Source organism: Juglans regia, chromosome 8, assembly GCF_001411555.2.
Source record: "Juglans regia cultivar Chandler chromosome 8, Walnut 2.0, whole genome shotgun sequence".
In the NCBI taxonomy this organism is placed as follows: domain Eukaryota; kingdom Viridiplantae; phylum Streptophyta; class Magnoliopsida; order Fagales; family Juglandaceae; genus Juglans; species Juglans regia.
The window spans coordinates 2702231-2718773 of NC_049908.1; the positions used below are offsets into that span (position 1 = coordinate 2702231).

General features: G+C 36.6%; 2 protein-coding genes across 2 annotated transcripts; both read left to right on the top strand.

Moving 5' to 3' along the window:
* Positions 1-231: 231 nt before the first annotated feature.
* On the top strand, positions 232-3172 carry LOC108979513 (carotenoid cleavage dioxygenase 8 homolog B, chloroplastic-like). The gene is made up of 6 exons (XM_018950205.2): positions 232-691; positions 1123-1866; positions 1999-2192; positions 2303-2492; positions 2786-2888; positions 3027-3172. The coding sequence occupies exons 1-6, from the start codon at positions 377-379 to the stop codon at positions 3170-3172; spliced, it is 1692 nt and encodes a 563-aa protein (XP_018805750.2). The 5' UTR covers positions 232-376.
* Positions 3173-11032: 7860 nt separating this feature from the next.
* On the top strand, positions 11033-16531 carry LOC108979512 (protein unc-13 homolog). Its single transcript, XM_018950204.2, has 5 exons — positions 11033-11613; positions 12346-13215; positions 13734-14189; positions 14713-14902; positions 14991-16531. The coding sequence occupies exons 1-5, from the start codon at positions 11107-11109 to the stop codon at positions 15923-15925; spliced, it is 2958 nt and encodes a 985-aa protein (XP_018805749.1). The 5' UTR covers positions 11033-11106; the 3' UTR covers positions 15926-16531.
* Positions 16532-16543: the final 12 nt, after the last annotated feature.

A 16543-nucleotide genomic window follows, 5' to 3' on the forward strand; every position in this document is an offset into this window, starting at 1 on the left:
TCCACAAAACAAACAGGTAATTAATTAATTAAGATGCTAAATTTTCATTGGTTTTCGTGTCTAATTAACTTTGGCATAAAACGCGTACGTGTAATAGCATGATCCTATTCCAGAATCTTCATACGACTATGATCACGTAAGCTACGTAAGTACGTCCGCCCGCTAGTGAAAAGGAATTCTACCATTTGAGATTCCATAATTTGGCATATATACTTCCTCTGTGAACGCCCTTCGGTCTTCACTAATCTCCAGGCAAGCTACTCACACTCCTCGATCGATCAATCCTAGCTAGTTCGCTTAAGTACTTGTCCGTCCTAGTGGTCCTCCTGGACACATCAATCGAAAACCCTTAAAACATCTTTATACCTACACTTTCATGGCTTCCATGAGCTACTCGGCCGTCAGAAACTCCAGTTTTCCGGCCACAGTGTCGGTTCCGGATAAGTCCCGCGGTGGTGTAAACGATGGGTTTTCGTTCAGGACTGGCAAGTACGTTTCGAGGAATTGCACTGCTCGGGGCTTGACAGTCACGAACGTCGCAACTCCGGTGACAGTGCCACTGCCGGCAGCTGCTCCGTCATGGGAAAAAGAAAAAAGTTCCAGCTCCTGGAATCACGTTGCATGGACAAGTGTTAGGCAGGAGAGATGGGAAGGAGAGCTGATCGTAGAAGGAGATATACCATTATGGCTGGTATATATATGAAAATAATATTGTTGATTTATTATTTCTTTATAATTATAATCTCATGTTGCATGCATGTATAAGTATGGTCTTGATCGGGTATTGAAATAGAATAGAACTTTTCACTAATTCCGATTAGTGCCATCGACGTTTTATAAGTACTATATATGGTGTTTGAACAAATAAATATAAGAATCTTTATATTTCTAAAAGTTAACTTGTATTTATTCATTTTGTTAGTGTTAATGTCTAATTTTGTGTTCTGATTTTTAAGGCCAGGCAGAATTATTATTTATATAAAACGTCAGAAAGTGGCCGAGGAAAATCTTTTTCATAAGTCAAATACCATGAATACAACAATCATCCTACTTTTTTTTCCAGTTATTGGATCGATCATTATGACCATCCATTAATTATTATTACAATATATATATATGCAGAATGGAACGTACCTACGAAATGGTCCTGGCCTATGGCGCATCGGGGACTACGACTTCCGCCACCTCTTTGATGGCTACGCCACCCTGGTCAAGCTTCACTTTGAGAACGGCCGCTTGATTGCCGGCCACCGACAAGTCGAATCGGAAGCCTACATGGCTGCAAAGAAGAACAAAAAAATATGTTACCGTGAATTCTCAGAAGTCCCTAAGCCTGATAATTTCCTATCATATGTTGGTGAGCTTGCAAACTTATTCTCCGGTGCATCATTGACCGATAATGCTAATACAGGCGTCGTCAAACTCGGCGATGGCCGAGTAGTTTGCCTGACGGAGACACAGAAAGGCTCCATAGTGATCGATCCGGACACATTGGACACGTTAGGGAGGTTTGAGTACACTGACACATTAGGTGGTTTAATACACTCGGCACACCCCATTGTGACAGATAAAGAGTTTTTAACTTTGTTACCGGATTTGGTGCATCCGGGGTACTTGGTGGCGAGGATGGAGCCGGGTTCCAATGAGCGGAAGGTTATAGGAAGGGTGAACTGCCGGCATGGCCCGGCACCTGGGTGGGTCCACTCTTTCCCGGTGACTGAGCACTATGTTGTTGTGCCTGAGATGCCACTGAGGTATTGTGCCCAAAATTTGCTCAAGGCTGAGCCCACACCCTTGTACAAGTTTGAATGGCACCCCGATTCCAAAGCGTTTGTTCATATCATGTGTAAAGCTAGCGGCAAAGTAGTGAGTTTCACCGCTCTCTTCCACTATTAAAACTAACAAAATTTCAGTAACACTACTAACATATAATTGCTTATGTATGCAAGTGTTAATATTTGGGACAATTTTAAAATGTGTGGGCATGTGATTTTGAAGGTGGCCAGCGTGGAGGTGCCATTATTTGTTACTTTCCACTTCATTAATGCCTACGAAGAGGTGGACGAAGATGGGAGAGTGACAGCCATTATTGCCGATTGTTGTGAACACAACGCTGACACAACAATTCTGGAGAAGCTCAGGCTGAAAAATCTCCGATCATTCAACGGGGAAGATGTACTACCAGATGCTAGGTAAATGACATATATATATGAACATATCATGTATATCTTTGCTATTCTACATGAGAGAACATACCTAGCTTTGAAGTTACGGCTGAATGCATGATATATGATGATGATAGGGTTGGACGGTTCACTATACCTTTGAACGGGAATCCAAATGGGAAGTTAGAGGCAGCGGTGGAGGCAGATGAACACGGGAGAGGCATTGATATGTGCAGCATCAACCCTAACTATCTTGGTCTAAAATACAGATTTGCTTATGCTTGCGGGGCCCAACGCCCCTGCAATTTCCCCAACACTCTTATCAAGGTACGTAAATATGATTATTAAGTACCTACACTTTCCTTGAATTAATATAGCATTCAATCACGGCTTTTATATATATATATATATATATATATATGTATGTATATATATATTATTTATTTTATAATAAAAATAATTTTACAATCTAATATATCACATTGAATCACGTCAATTTATAAATTTATAATTATTATAAAATCTCTTCATAATTAAAGTATTTCTTTTATACAATAAAACTCTTAATTTTTGTGCTTGAATGTGGGTTGAAATTAATAAGATTTGAAAATTCATGGCAGATTGATTTAGTCGAAAAGAAGGCGAAGAACTGGTACGAGGAGGGTGCTGTGCCCTCAGAGCCATTCTTCGTGCCTCGGCCAGGGGCTACAGAGGAAGACGACGGTAAGTCCTCCATCCACGTATACCTTACGTACGTTCCGTACGTTGTTACAATTCTTCGATCTTCTACATGATGATTTTCATGCCGATCGAAGTATCTGATCATCTTTTTTATTCGAAATGGTGTGTAATTAATTGCAGGAGTTGTAATCTCCATGATTAGTGAGAAAAGTGGAGGTGGATATGCATTGTTGCTTGATGGATCCTCCTTCGAAGAGATTGCCAGAGCAAGGTTCCCATATGGTCTTCCATACGGGTTGCATGGATGCTGGGTTCCCAAAAAATAAAAAATATGTTGAATTATTATATGGTCATTTTATCATAAGACATATATTACATTAAAAATTTGTGATTCTTAATCATGTAATATATGATCATATTATCTTGTGAGTTGTGATCCCTTTCGAATATACAAAAATCCCATTTGAAATGCTCAAATGCTCCAAAAATGCATTTCCATGGCTGATTGTGTAATGTCATGGATTCCCAATGTATTCAAAATCCATGTTATCATGTCTCGATTGTATGTTTTCTAGTGAGTATCATAGGTTGGTGTGCCTCGTGATATAATAGTGCTAGTATGAACGAAATGCCAGGCCTGGACCAGAGCTTCTATTTATAAGTTCAATCATGTAAATCCTATTTGTTCATTAATGAAATCTTATTTCCAGTTTTATATCTTTTCTGATGTATAAGACCATGAATGGAATGGTGCAAGTCACCCTTTTCAGTTCAATTTGATCTTCTTCTTTCTTTTTTTTTTTCCTTTTTTTTATTGGTTTCTCATCCGTTGATGTACAAGGGGGCCAGTTTTATGAAAACATTGAGCTGCAAAAGCATGAACAGGAATGCAAGGAATCTTGAAGGAGAAATATAAGGCCCAAACTGAGAAGCATAGTACACCCCTCAATTTAACCTTAAAATGCATGGTTGTGGTTACTATGACAACCATCAAAACAGAGAGAGGTGCATGCATGCACACGCTCAGAGATTGCCCTCCGCCACCCTCGTAGAGAATGCTAAAAAGGGCTTCTCTGGAGGATTATCTATTCTGGATATCAAGAACTAATCTCATACTTCTTTCTATTGAAGCAAAAATAAAAATGTTCTTAAGAAAGAAATATCATTAGCGCTTTCTGTTCCTCCATATAATAACCAAGCTGTAATATATTCTCTCCCTGGTAAAGGAGAATATAAGCAACAAGGCCATAAAACCCCGCCTCCCCAAGAATCCCCCTCCCCAAGAATACCCCAAAAACCGACCTGCGCATATGAGCAATGTCTATTATCCATCGAGTAAAAGAAACCAGTTAATGTTGTACACGAATCAGATGTACCAACAACTTTCCAGCACAACCAAAACCTGGGTTCAATTTCTTTAGATGACAACTACAAATAAATTAATCACTGCTAGTCTGTATACACGGCATCAACATTGTCAACTTCAATTAATTTGCTCATCATTAGTTTTGATAGGAGACATTTGAAACAGTTCAGTCATTATGACGTAGAAAAGCAAGCAAACAAACAAGATGAAACAACCAAAAAAAACCATTTTCTCCACGATAATACTAGAAATGAAAGCAGTAAAGAGAGTGTTTGATCCCAAAAGCCACCCCCTCCCGATCGATCCCAACCACACCCTTTTCTCTTTTTTTCCCCTTGGGGAATTATGTTTAAATACCTGTGAGAAATAGAGAGAGGAGCCCCAACAGTAGGACATGATGAGGCATCAATTATCATGACTGTGGTGTTGACATGTAGGAACTCATGAGGCAGGGGATGACACATTAATTGAATAGAATTAGGCCCATAGAAATAAGACACAAAAGCTTGCAATTACTTGCCATATCAAGAGGCAGGGGATGACACAAACTTTCACTAGCCTTGATATAATCCTACCACCTAAATAACATGTGTTGGTTTATCAAATCACCTCCGATATAAATCACAGAATCTGCCAATGTTCTCTTGCACCATTTTAGGTATCCACGTTTCTAGATTTTTATCTAGCACAGTGCACCTCAATGAGAGACATCCAAGCACCATATGCTCCAAATCATAAACATCAATGTTGTAACAAGAAGTCAACACAGGAGTTTCTAAACAGGCATGATTAGAAAAGGCACGAATTCTGACTCCCTTTATTAACTCGCAAACTGTCAAATCAACAACGACCAGCTTCCAGCAATTCTTAACAAGCGCAAAAAGTGTAGGATCCGATACATTAATCAACCATGAAGACTTTAGTCTCTTGAGAGTTTGTATTGCAGCAATTGCCAGACGTCCAATATCCATGACTTTTGGCCGCATTCTGCCAGATTTTGCTCCTCCAAGCAATACATTTGCAACAGAAGTAAAACCCCGCTAGCGGCAATTTGATCACATTCTGCCAGAACCAACTTTTTCAAAGGCCTTGACAAAAGCATTGTTGCCAAAGAAGCCAGTCCACCATCGGTAATTAAAGAACATCCTTGCAAATTCAAAGTTCTGATAGAACCTGCCCTCCCAACCGCTGCAAGAGCTTTATCCGTAATAAAATTGCACCAACTCAAATCCAAATTAGTCAAAGCTGGAGCCAAGTTAATAAGCGAAACAACTCCAACATCCCCAATATTCTTCCTCCTCCGTAGTAAAACTTATGACAATTTCCGGCACCCAAGTGCTAAAGCACATAAACCATCGTCACCAACATCATCACAACCCAACACTTGATCAACCTCATTGGAATCTCTACGTGGGGGTTTTAAATTAAGGTTGAGGGCCTCGGTTTTGGCACATGTTTGGGTTAAGAATTTAAGGTCATCATTGGCTATCGGTCTTGAGCATTCAAATGTGACTAAATTTGGTTAGTAGCTTGGTAAGAGACGACGGAGGGAATCGGTTTCGACAACCCGTAAGGATAACAGGGCAAGACCCTCCACACTCGGCCATTGCTTGCAGACTAGAGAGAGCGATTTTCTGTCATATGGGTCATAGACCCAGTTGAGAATCAAGCCCAGTTCATCATCGCCTAGTGCTGACATAACCGAGTCAGTGTTGTTCTTGGTGCTCGGAATCAAAGGTTTAAAAGAAATTACGAATACAGAATGAACAAAACTAAAAATCGACAACAATGTTTACAGAGAGCGTAAACTCAAAGAAAGGGGTTCTGAAATTGTTACCTTCAGTAAAAACTTTACCGGAATTGTCGGCTGAATTACAGAGAAGCTTGCATTGGTCTGTCCCAATTGTTTATAGTCGGTCTGCGGGGTCTCAAATCGCATGGTACGGAGCGCCCGTGGTTCTCCATTTGTGGGTGCTTGTTAGCTTCGCATCAGGCGATTTGAGCCCCGTTTTTCTGTTCAAGAGAAGTACTTGGAAGCAGGAAATGAAATCGGATTAGAGTCGAGAATCGACAACTTCAATCTCTTCTGCAGCTAATTTATGGGTGATACCCGCATATGCGCGGGGACGGGGTCACCATTTGCCCGAACCCAGGCCCCGTGCCGGGGGCGAGGCGGACATTTCTAGAGTACTGATTTTCTATTAGGTTTAAAAATTATTTATCAGAATTAAATAAATTATAAATTAAAATTTATATATATAATAATAATTTTAAAACTAATAACCTAATTTTTATGTTATTAATTTTTAAATTTGTTAGACTTATTCACAAGATTATATTGCATTAATCTTTTATATAGGCCTATTATATATAGTAGGTTAAGACAGTACAACAGTCTTATTTGAACAATGTGAAACTTATTATAATTTTGTAAATAAGTATAACAAATTGTAATGTATATATTTATATATATATATATATATATAAATGGGAGTGGGGCAGGGTTGGGCCAGCTTGCCTTCGCTAGGGGGCCAAATGCTGGTCGGGTGGTCTCGCCACCTGCATTTGGCCAACGTGGGTCCACCCTGCCCGTGCATGAGCAGGGCAGCAGAGTGCAAGGCCCTGTTGTCCACCCTACTTTTATTGTTATTAATTAATAAGTAATATTATATACAATCGTGCATTACGCGCGTGTTACGTAATCATTTTTTTAAAAAAAATGTTAATTTACTCATTTTTTTTAAAGGAATTACGATGCGTTTGTATACTCCACAATTACAAACATAATTTTTATTTTAAGTTTAAATATTTGATGATAAGATAATGAAACAAATACCCTTTTATTTGAAATGCCACCCGAATCCCAACTCATATTTCAATTAAATAATACAGGTTTCTCATACCATACCTAATTTCGTGGAGAAACATAGGAAAGTTCAACAAAATCTGAACAATCGAATATCCCAAGTTTAGAGCTTAATGGTTGAAGAACATTAGTGGTTGCGTGTTTTGGACACATCATCATTAATCTTTGATTATTTACGGTTGGCACCTTGCATGATCAATTTCGATGCATGTGACCTCTTGCCTTTTTGTTAAACATTTTTAATAATGTCTCCAACTGTCTAAATGATTTAATCAACAACCATTGCATGAGCATTCAAATGTGGCATTGCTCTCCATATTTTTAATATATTTTTCTTTAAAAATATAAAGAAATGTTCTCAAAACACCTTCTATTGGATCTTCTATTTTAAAAATATTTTTACATTTTATATATTGACTTTAACATTGCTAGATGTAAAAGATTCTATTCATTAATGTAAACATATTTAATTAATTTCTCACTCCTCCTCCTCCTCCTAAGTACATTAGCATGTTGGAAATATCCATGTCCACCCTTGCGTTTGAAAGAGACCCAAAGGTTCTCATTTGTGGTGTACTACTACTAACTATAATTATTCAATTGAGTTTGACTACAAAACAAAATAAAATAAGAATATTTTCATTATATAATCTTTCTTCTTTTTATTTTTGAATCAATTTATATTTTAATTTAACTTATAAAATTAGATTAATTTAAAATAGAATATAATTATATGACATTGTATATGAGGAGGTATTGTAAATATCAAAAGATATTAGAATATTATTGATAGTTAGAGAAAATATTTAAAATTAATAAAAAAAATTAAAAAGTATAATATTTAAATGATATAAAAAAAAATAGATAAACTGATATATAGTATATTATAAAAATTAATATATAAAATAAAAAAAATAAGTTTTAATGATATATTTTAAAAAAATAAGATGAAAAAACTATTGAGAATGCTCTTATCTGCCACACAAAAAACAAAACAAGGAGCTAGCTAGGCTCTAGCGAAGCTGATACATATCACTTGCTTGTCGTTCGACTCCATATATATAGTAATGAATTGAAAAATTATTATATAATTTGAGACACAAAAATTATCAATGTTTTGAAAAATTATTATATAATTTGACAATATTCTCCACAAAGAATATTGGAACTTAAAAACATTTCAAGTTAAGTAATTTCATGTAGAAACCATCTCTTAGGACTGCTAGCTGGTACTTAACGAGACGCGAAACATATTTCTTTATATTAAAAATATCATAGATATCCATTAAAATAATTAGGTTGTATTTGGATGTTGAAGTGAGTTGAGTTAAGTTGAGTTGAGATGATAAAATATTGTTAGCATATTATTTTTTAATATTATTATTATTTTGAGATTTGAAAAAGTTGAATTGTTTATTATATTTTCTATTGGAATTTGAAAAAGTTGTAATGATGAGTTGAGATGAGTTTGATAACCAAACTCACCCTTAAACTATATATTTGTCTCTATTTTCACTTAATAATTCAATTAAAAGTAGTATGGCTACAACAATAATTATAAAATAATTGCTTATAAATTAACATATTTTAATTTAATATGTTAAATGTAACTTATAATAAAAAAAATAATTATATATTTAATACAGCGCATCAGAATATATAATTAATTTATAAAATAACCTTTTTTTTTTCTCTAAAGAATTGGCCCACATTATCAGTAATAAAATAATAAATGGTGACAAAATTGAATAGCACACCACATGCAGAGACTCTTTCGATCCCTACAGCTAGCTACCAACATGCCTTGCTATTTTTCATTTTCTTCTATTTTTTAATTGACCACGTTGGAAATTTTGGTATATATTGAATTCACCTCATAAGGGTGCGTTTGGAACTTAAACCACTCTCAACTCATCTCAACTCATCATTACAACTTTTTCAAATTCCAACACAAAATATAATAAATAATTTAATTTTTTCAAATTCTAAAATAATAATAATATTAAAAAATAATATTCTAACAATATTTTATCATCTCAACTCAACTCAACTCAACTCACTTCAACATCCAAACACAACCTCTCGTCCAAGTATTCTTAAGAAGCCCCAAAAAAAAAAAAAAAAATCCCACCACCAATTTTCATTTATTATTATTTTTTTATTTTTATAAGATGTACGTTCAAACTATTATTTTCACTCGATTATTCTCCCTTTGAGAAACAGTTTATTATTCGTTAATATATAGTACATTTTAACTTCTTATAATTTTCAAAAATAACGTTAAAATCTTTGGTATGAATAATTTCAAAACGGTCTGTGAACTGAGACTGATTATTAGACCCACATACTTTCTCCTTTTTAATATATATTTTTTTTAATAAATGGATTAGAAAAAGAAAAATCCCTCATTATCCATATTAATATAGAATCATCACATACATGCCACGTAGTGTACTTAAAAATATGGGTTTTTGTTCCACTTTAGTCACGTCAATCCGAAAGCAAACGAAACACTAGAGACCTTTTTTTTTTTTTTTTTGGTCTTGTTTTATCTGTTTACCTATTCTAATTCAAGATATTTATCATCATTGGTTTTAAAATTAAATAATGAAATTAGAAAAAAATAATAGATTAAATTAGAAGATATATAATATTTTATTTCCAGAGATTTAATAAATTTAGCTCTAATATATATTTTATACAACAAATATCCAAAATTTGAAATATAATCAATCACATTCAAAATCTCAAAATTCAATGTGATTAAATATTAATTTAGTTACACAAAATCAAATTATCTCGTTTTATTTTATATAATTTTTATAATTTTTTTATATAAAATATAATAAATAATTTAATTTTTTTAAATTTTAAAATAAAAATATATATTAAAAAAATAATATTTTATTTAATTTTTAATAAAATATTTCATCTATTCTTATTTAAAGTATTTGACTAAACGAGGGCTGAGTTGTTGTTCCTAAAAAATTAAAGTAGGTGTAAAATTGAAAGATTACTGGGTGCGTGGAAATTATTGAAGCACAAAAAGTCAAACATCCTCGTAAAAAAAAAAAAAAAAAGAAAAAAAAAATTTAAAATTATAATTGAAGGGGCTATGGTTGTATATGAATGTACTTTGCAACCAACCCAAATAATTGGGCTACATGTTGAAGAATTCTCATGCTCCTGCAGGATTAGCCGTGTTGACTGTTGAAAGAATAACGATACGTTTTTATTTTCTTATTTATCTTTTATTTTTTAATTTAATTTAAATAAATAATTTCTTATGTCAGCTATTTAATCTGATAATTAGAAACAATAAACAAATCATGGTAGTAATTATTATCATTAAAATAATATATGTACGTGCATGATCCCTTCAAGGAATATAAAAATTAAGAAAAATATTTTAATTATAAAGAAATTTTTTTAAAAATAAATTTATAAATTAACGAATATATATTAAATTATAAAATTATAAAATAAATTTAAAATATTATAAAAAATTATGTCCATTTATAATTTTATTTTTTTAAAGATATCTTTACTGTACTTCTCAAAAATCAATCTTCCAGCTTACGTTTCCCACTTTTTCTATGCATGCTTCACAGATTTTCACGCGCAAAGTGACGCGTGATTATCGATTGTATTATGAAAAAGAAATATTAATAAGTGGCTATCATATTAATTATTGACCGTATTAGATTTTTAATGATGTTTTATCGTATAGACATTTTCAACTTCAACTGTCGTTTTTAAATTAAATTAAATTAAATGATGAAGGTTTGCTCATTGTATCGATGTGTTTATCGTATTAATTAATTAGGTAAGAAAATAAATAAATAAATATGTTCAAGTAATTTTGAGTTGCTTAAAATAAATAAATATATCTATAATGTTTGTTTGTTTCCAGGGAAAAAACAACAGATCCTGTTTTTTCTCTTTATACTATGGAGTAGTCTACATTTATTTTACTGTCATTCTGGAGTCGATATCTCAACTCTCTCTCTCTCTCTGAAGTCTGAACAATGGCTCACCTCTTCAGAGAGCTGTCTCTGGGCCATTCCAAGAGGGAGACAACGCCCCCACCACCGCCATTAACAGTAATGCCTACCACAAACGAAGCCGCCACTGATCTCCCTTCCCCGCTTGGGGAACTCGCCTCCCAACTCTCCCTTTCTGACCTTCGTCTCACCGCCTACGAGATCTTCGTCGCCGCCTGTCGCACTTCATCCGGCAAGCCCCTCACCTTCATCCCCAATTCCGACTCCCCTGGCCACCACCACTCCCCCGCCTCCCCTGGGTTGCAGCGATCCCTCACCTCCACTGCTGCCAGCAAGGTCAAGAAGGCTTTCGGCCTCAAATCGCCCTCCGGGTCGGCCTCCAAGAATAGTCCCGGTTCGGGCTCTGGTTCCGGTCCGGGGAAGCCGAGGAGACCGCTTACGGTTGGGGAGCTGATGAGGACTCAAATGGGGGTCTCGGAGGCCATGGATTCCAGGGTCAGGAGAGCTCTTCTGAGGATCGCTGCTGGCCAGGTTTGCTCAATTCGAGGGTTCCCATTCTATTTACTTCTCTAGTCCTCACACCATACACACACGCATTATGGTGTTAGCGTTTTCATTTGCAATTGAGTGCATCCAATGTGGTTTTGCGTGCTTAAATCTCCCATTTGTTGATCTGGTTTTGGTGCGTCTGCTTTATTCAAGTTTGGGCTTCTTCTTCTTTTTCAATTCTTTGATAATTTTAAATGGAATTTACGGTGATGGTAGATGGAGCTCATTTTCTGTTTTTCTTAATTTTTCTTAATTCTTTTTTGGTTGATCGGTGCTAGTGTTTTAATCTGTAACTATTTCTTTCCTAATGTTTTTATGCTGTACCAGTTTTTGTTTGATCTTATCGAGATTAATACTTAAAAGATGATGAATACATGGATCATAATTAAAGTTACTGAATTCGCAGAAACAATATTCTCTTTCTTTTTTTCTGTTCTCCGTATATCCACAGCTCCAATTGGCCAAGGGGCACACCTTATTTTTAGACAGGTAACTGGCCAAAGCGTAAACGTTTTGTATTTGTGAAAAAGTTCCCTAGGGATAACGTGCATTAATTGTCCTAATCTCGCTTCTGGGTCTGTCTCTTGTGGTCGCCAATATGAAGTTTCCGAGTTTTGGTCAATTTAATTTTGGATCTATAGCTGATATTTTACTACAAGGGATTTTTGTTGGTTACCGGATTATCGAGGATTTGTATTTATGTTCTCATGACAGGTTGGAAGGCGAATCGAGTCGGTGGTAGTCCCACTTGAGCTGTTACAGCAGCTCAAGCTTTCAGACTTCACTGATCAACAAGAATATGATGCGTGGCAAAAGAGAACCCTGAAAGTTCTTGAGGCTGGTCTCCTCTTGCATCCCCGCTTGCCACTAGATAAGTCATATTCTACTGCACAGCGGCTGCGGCAAATTATTCAAGGTGCATTGGATAGACCCATTGAAACTGGGAAGAACAATGAATCTATGCAAGTGCTTCGTAGTGCTGTTATGGCTCTTGCCAGCAGATCTTCCGATGGGTCTCTCCACGAGTCATGCCACTGGGCAGATGGGTTTCCATTGAATCTCCAGTTCTATGAAATGCTTCTAGAAGCGTGCTTTGATGCTAATGATGAAACAGCTATTATCGAAGAAGTTGACGAGCTTATGGAACACATTAAGAAGACATGGGGAATTCTTGGAATGAACCAGATGCTCCATAACATTTGCTTCACGTGGGTTTTATTTCACCGTTTTGTCGCAACTGGCCAAGTTGAGATGGATCTTCTGTACTCGGCCGATAGTCAGCTTGCAGAAGTTGCAAAAGATGCAAAAACAACAAAGGATACAGAGTACTCCAAGATCTTGAGTTCTACATTAAGTTCAATCTTGGGTTGGGCAGAGAAAAGGCTCCTTGCATATCATGACACTTTTGATGGTGGAAATGTCGATACCATGCAGGGCATTGTTTCTCTGGGTGTATCAGCTGCCAAGATTTTGGTTGAAGATATATCCAATGAGTATCGCAGAAGGAGGAAAGGTGAAGTTGATGTGGCTCGCAACAGGATTGACACTTACATCAGGTCATCACTTCGCACAGCTTTTGCTCAGGCAAGTCCATGTTATCTGCATATGGATATCCTTTTAGTAAGACGATTTAAATCAATGGGGTTTTTGCATCGTTAGCGTACCCATGTGTTATCTTCACTGAATTGATAAAGAATTGGAACCTGTATGCAAGGCAGTTACCATTTAAAAGATGTTTTATGTATAGCTCAAAAAATTTTGATTTTTGTCAAAGTGGGGGCATGCATTATTTCATCTTTAGATCAACATGTAAATTGCAAAAAAAGAATGCATTTGGGTGATTATTGGAGGTGTCCAAAAAATTAAAATATTTTGCATGATATATATATATTTTTTTTATAATTAAAAAAGAAAAGATATCTTGCAAAAATATCTTGGGGTTGTTAAAAATATCTTGGGTTGTCAAAAAAAAATCTTACAAAAAAATCTTCCTGATTCTGAACATTTTTATTTGTCAAATTTTTTCAGTAGATCCACTAAGTTTTTTCCTTCATTGGGTTGTGTGTATCACCTGAAATATGTTTTGACTTATGATTATGCAGCGAATGGAAAAGGCAGACTCAAGCAGAAGAGCATCCAAAAACCAGCCAAATCCTCTTCCTGTTCTTGCCATCCTTGCAAAGGATGTTGGTGATCTGGCAATTAATGAGAAGGAGGTGTTCAGTCCAATACTGAAGCAATGGCATCCTTTTGCAGCTGGTGTGGCTGTGGCCACCCTTCATGCCTGCTATGGGAATGAGCTCAAACAATCCATATCAGGTATAATGGAGTTGACACCAGATGCTGTACTAGTGTTGCGAGCTGCAGATAAGCTGGAGAAAGATCTTGTACAGATAGCTGTGGAAGATTCAGTGGACAGTGATGATGGTGGGAAGGCAATAATCCGTGAGATGCCTCCTTATGAAGCTGAAGCTGCAATTGCCAATCTGGTGAAAGGTTGGATCAAAACAAGATTAGACAGACTGAAGGAGTGGGTCGATAGGAATCTGCAACAAGAGGTGTGCACTCATTATGCATCTGAGGATTCGTACACTCTGTAAATGCAACTCTACATGAGGTTTGCTATCAGGCTAATTTAAATGGATCCTTTCGTGGGCTCATGGGCAAATTTATTGCAGGCAGATAGCAAGCGTCTCTAACAACCCCCCCCCCCCCGCACAAAAAAAAAAAAAAAAAAAATGCAAAGAATATAAGTACAGTTAGAGGCTTTTTTTTTTTTCCAGTGCAGAATAAGTTTATTTTGGACTCTCATCTAGAAAAATAAAAGGATAAGTTATTTTTTAAAGGGATTGCGCAAGGCTTGCACACTCTAGGACTGTATGTAGCATTGCTCATATAATTGTAAAAATGGATATGGCTCTATAGATACAGCTCAAACACCCATTCGGGATTAAATCCTTGATCTCACCCTCCACCACTTGTAGGGTGTGGGGATTCCATTTGGTCTTAAGGACCATCAGCCAATGAACAAATATGTTTATCATCCTTCCTTGACCTAACCTTGTTCATTGTGATATTTAGGTCTGGAACCCATTGGGAAACCAAGAAGGATATGCTCCATCTGCTGTCGAAGTTTTGCGTATTCTGGATGAAACGTTGGACGCATACTTTCAGTTGCCAATACCAATGCATCCTGCATTGCTTCCTGACTTGATGGTTGGTCTTGACAGATGTCTTCAATATTACATAACCAAGGCAAAATCTGGCTGTGGTAAGTGCTTTCAGGAACTGCTGATTATGAACATATGATTTGGGTATGTTGTGTATTTGTTATGATCAATCTTTGCTTGGAAACACAGGATCACGGAATACATTTATTCCCACCTTGCCAGCTTTGACCAGATGTACCATGGGATCAAAGTTCCAAGGCTTTGGGAAGAAGAAAGAAAAATCACCAAATTCTCAGAAGAGGAATCCTCAGATTGCAACAATGAATGGGGATAACTCTTTTGGGATATCACAGCTGTGCGTTCGTATAAACACTCTGCAAAGAATCTGGAGTGAGTTGGATGTTATGGAGAAGAGGATAATTACTCGACTCAGAAACTCTGAGTCTGCTCATGCAGAGGACTTCTCAAACGGTTTAGTGAAGAAGTTTGAGCTTTCTCCTGCTGCTTGTGTGGAAGGAATTCAGCAGCTCTCCGAAGCAGTGGCTTATAGAATCGTTTTTCGTGATCTAAGTCATGTTCTATGGGATGGCTTATATGTTGGAGAGCCATCATCTTCAAGGATTGATCTCTTTCTTCAGGAGCTTGAGAGGAACTTGCTGATCATTTCAGACACTCTGCATGAAAGAGTTCGTACACGGATTATAACAGACATAATGAAAGCCTCCTTTGATGGGTTCTTGCTGGTATTGCTTGCTGGAGGCCCCTCCCGTGCTTTCTCTCGGCAAGATTCTCAGATAATTGAGGATGATTTCAAATCCCTGAAAGATCTATTCTGGGCAAATGGGGACGGGCTGCCTTCTGAGTTGATAGACAAGTTTTCTACCGCAGTGAGAGGTGTACTTCCACTATTCCGAACTGATACTGAGAGCCTTATTGAGCGGTTCAGACGTGTGACCTTGGAGACGTATGGCTCTTCTGCCAGGTCCAGACCTCCATTACCTCCAACTTCTGGACAATGGAACGCAACAGAACCGAACACACTTCTACGTGTTTTATGCTATCGGAATGACGAAGCGGCCTCGAAGTTTCTAAAGAAAACTTATAATTTGCCCAAAAAACTGTAAAAAACTAGAGGCATGGAGCATGGGCAGGCAGGCTGCTCTTGCATTGATGCTGAATGTGCAGATCGTCTTGTATTCTGCTTGTATTTAGTAAAGATGGCCCAAGTAAGAGGCTCTTTCATTTTACTCGCTTTGGCAAGCATCAGGTGCTTTGAGAAGTAGTAGTGATTTTGTTTCTTATATTGCAAGTGCCTCATTAGATCAACCACTGCTCACGACAATCTGAAGTCCCAGTGGAGACGAAAAAGGATGCAGGACTCCAGAGGCATGCCTGTGCAAGGAAGGTGGATGGTATTCTTTGATATTCATTTTCATCATATAAAGTCGTGAGATTCGATTGATGTTATTCTTGTCCATTCTACGCTGCATGGTACGGCATATGTTTTCTTCTCACGTTTCCTTCGCTCTCAGCTAAATCTTTTGCATTCGTTGTTATTTTTTACCCTTTCTGGTTGAGTTCCTTTGTAGTGGTTGATCAGCCTTACTGGTACAAGGCATAGTATAGGCAGCTTTATTGTGCTTATTCAATTACTGAAATTTGTTATTAGCCTGTTGTTGTATGAGCAGGCTGTTGTTCATTGCAGTCATATTTATTTGGTACGTATGAAATGGAGAAGCTGC

Coding starts and splice junctions, on each gene's coding strand:
- LOC108979513 (XM_018950205.2), top strand. CDS start 377: ATGGCTTCCATGAGCTACTCGGCCGTCAGAAACTCCAGTTTTCCGGCC. Junction 692..1,122: donor GAGATATACCATTATGGCTG/GTATATATATGA, acceptor ATATATATGCAG/AATGGAACGTACCTACGAAA. Junction 2,889..3,026: donor GGCTACAGAGGAAGACGACG/GTAAGTCCTCCA, acceptor AATTAATTGCAG/GAGTTGTAATCTCCATGATT.
- LOC108979512 (XM_018950204.2), top strand. CDS start 11,107: ATGGCTCACCTCTTCAGAGAGCTGTCTCTGGGCCATTCCAAGAGGGAG. Junction 13,216..13,733: donor TTCGCACAGCTTTTGCTCAG/GCAAGTCCATGT, acceptor ATGATTATGCAG/CGAATGGAAAAGGCAGACTC. Junction 14,190..14,712: donor ATAGGAATCTGCAACAAGAG/GTGTGCACTCAT, acceptor TGTGATATTTAG/GTCTGGAACCCATTGGGAAA.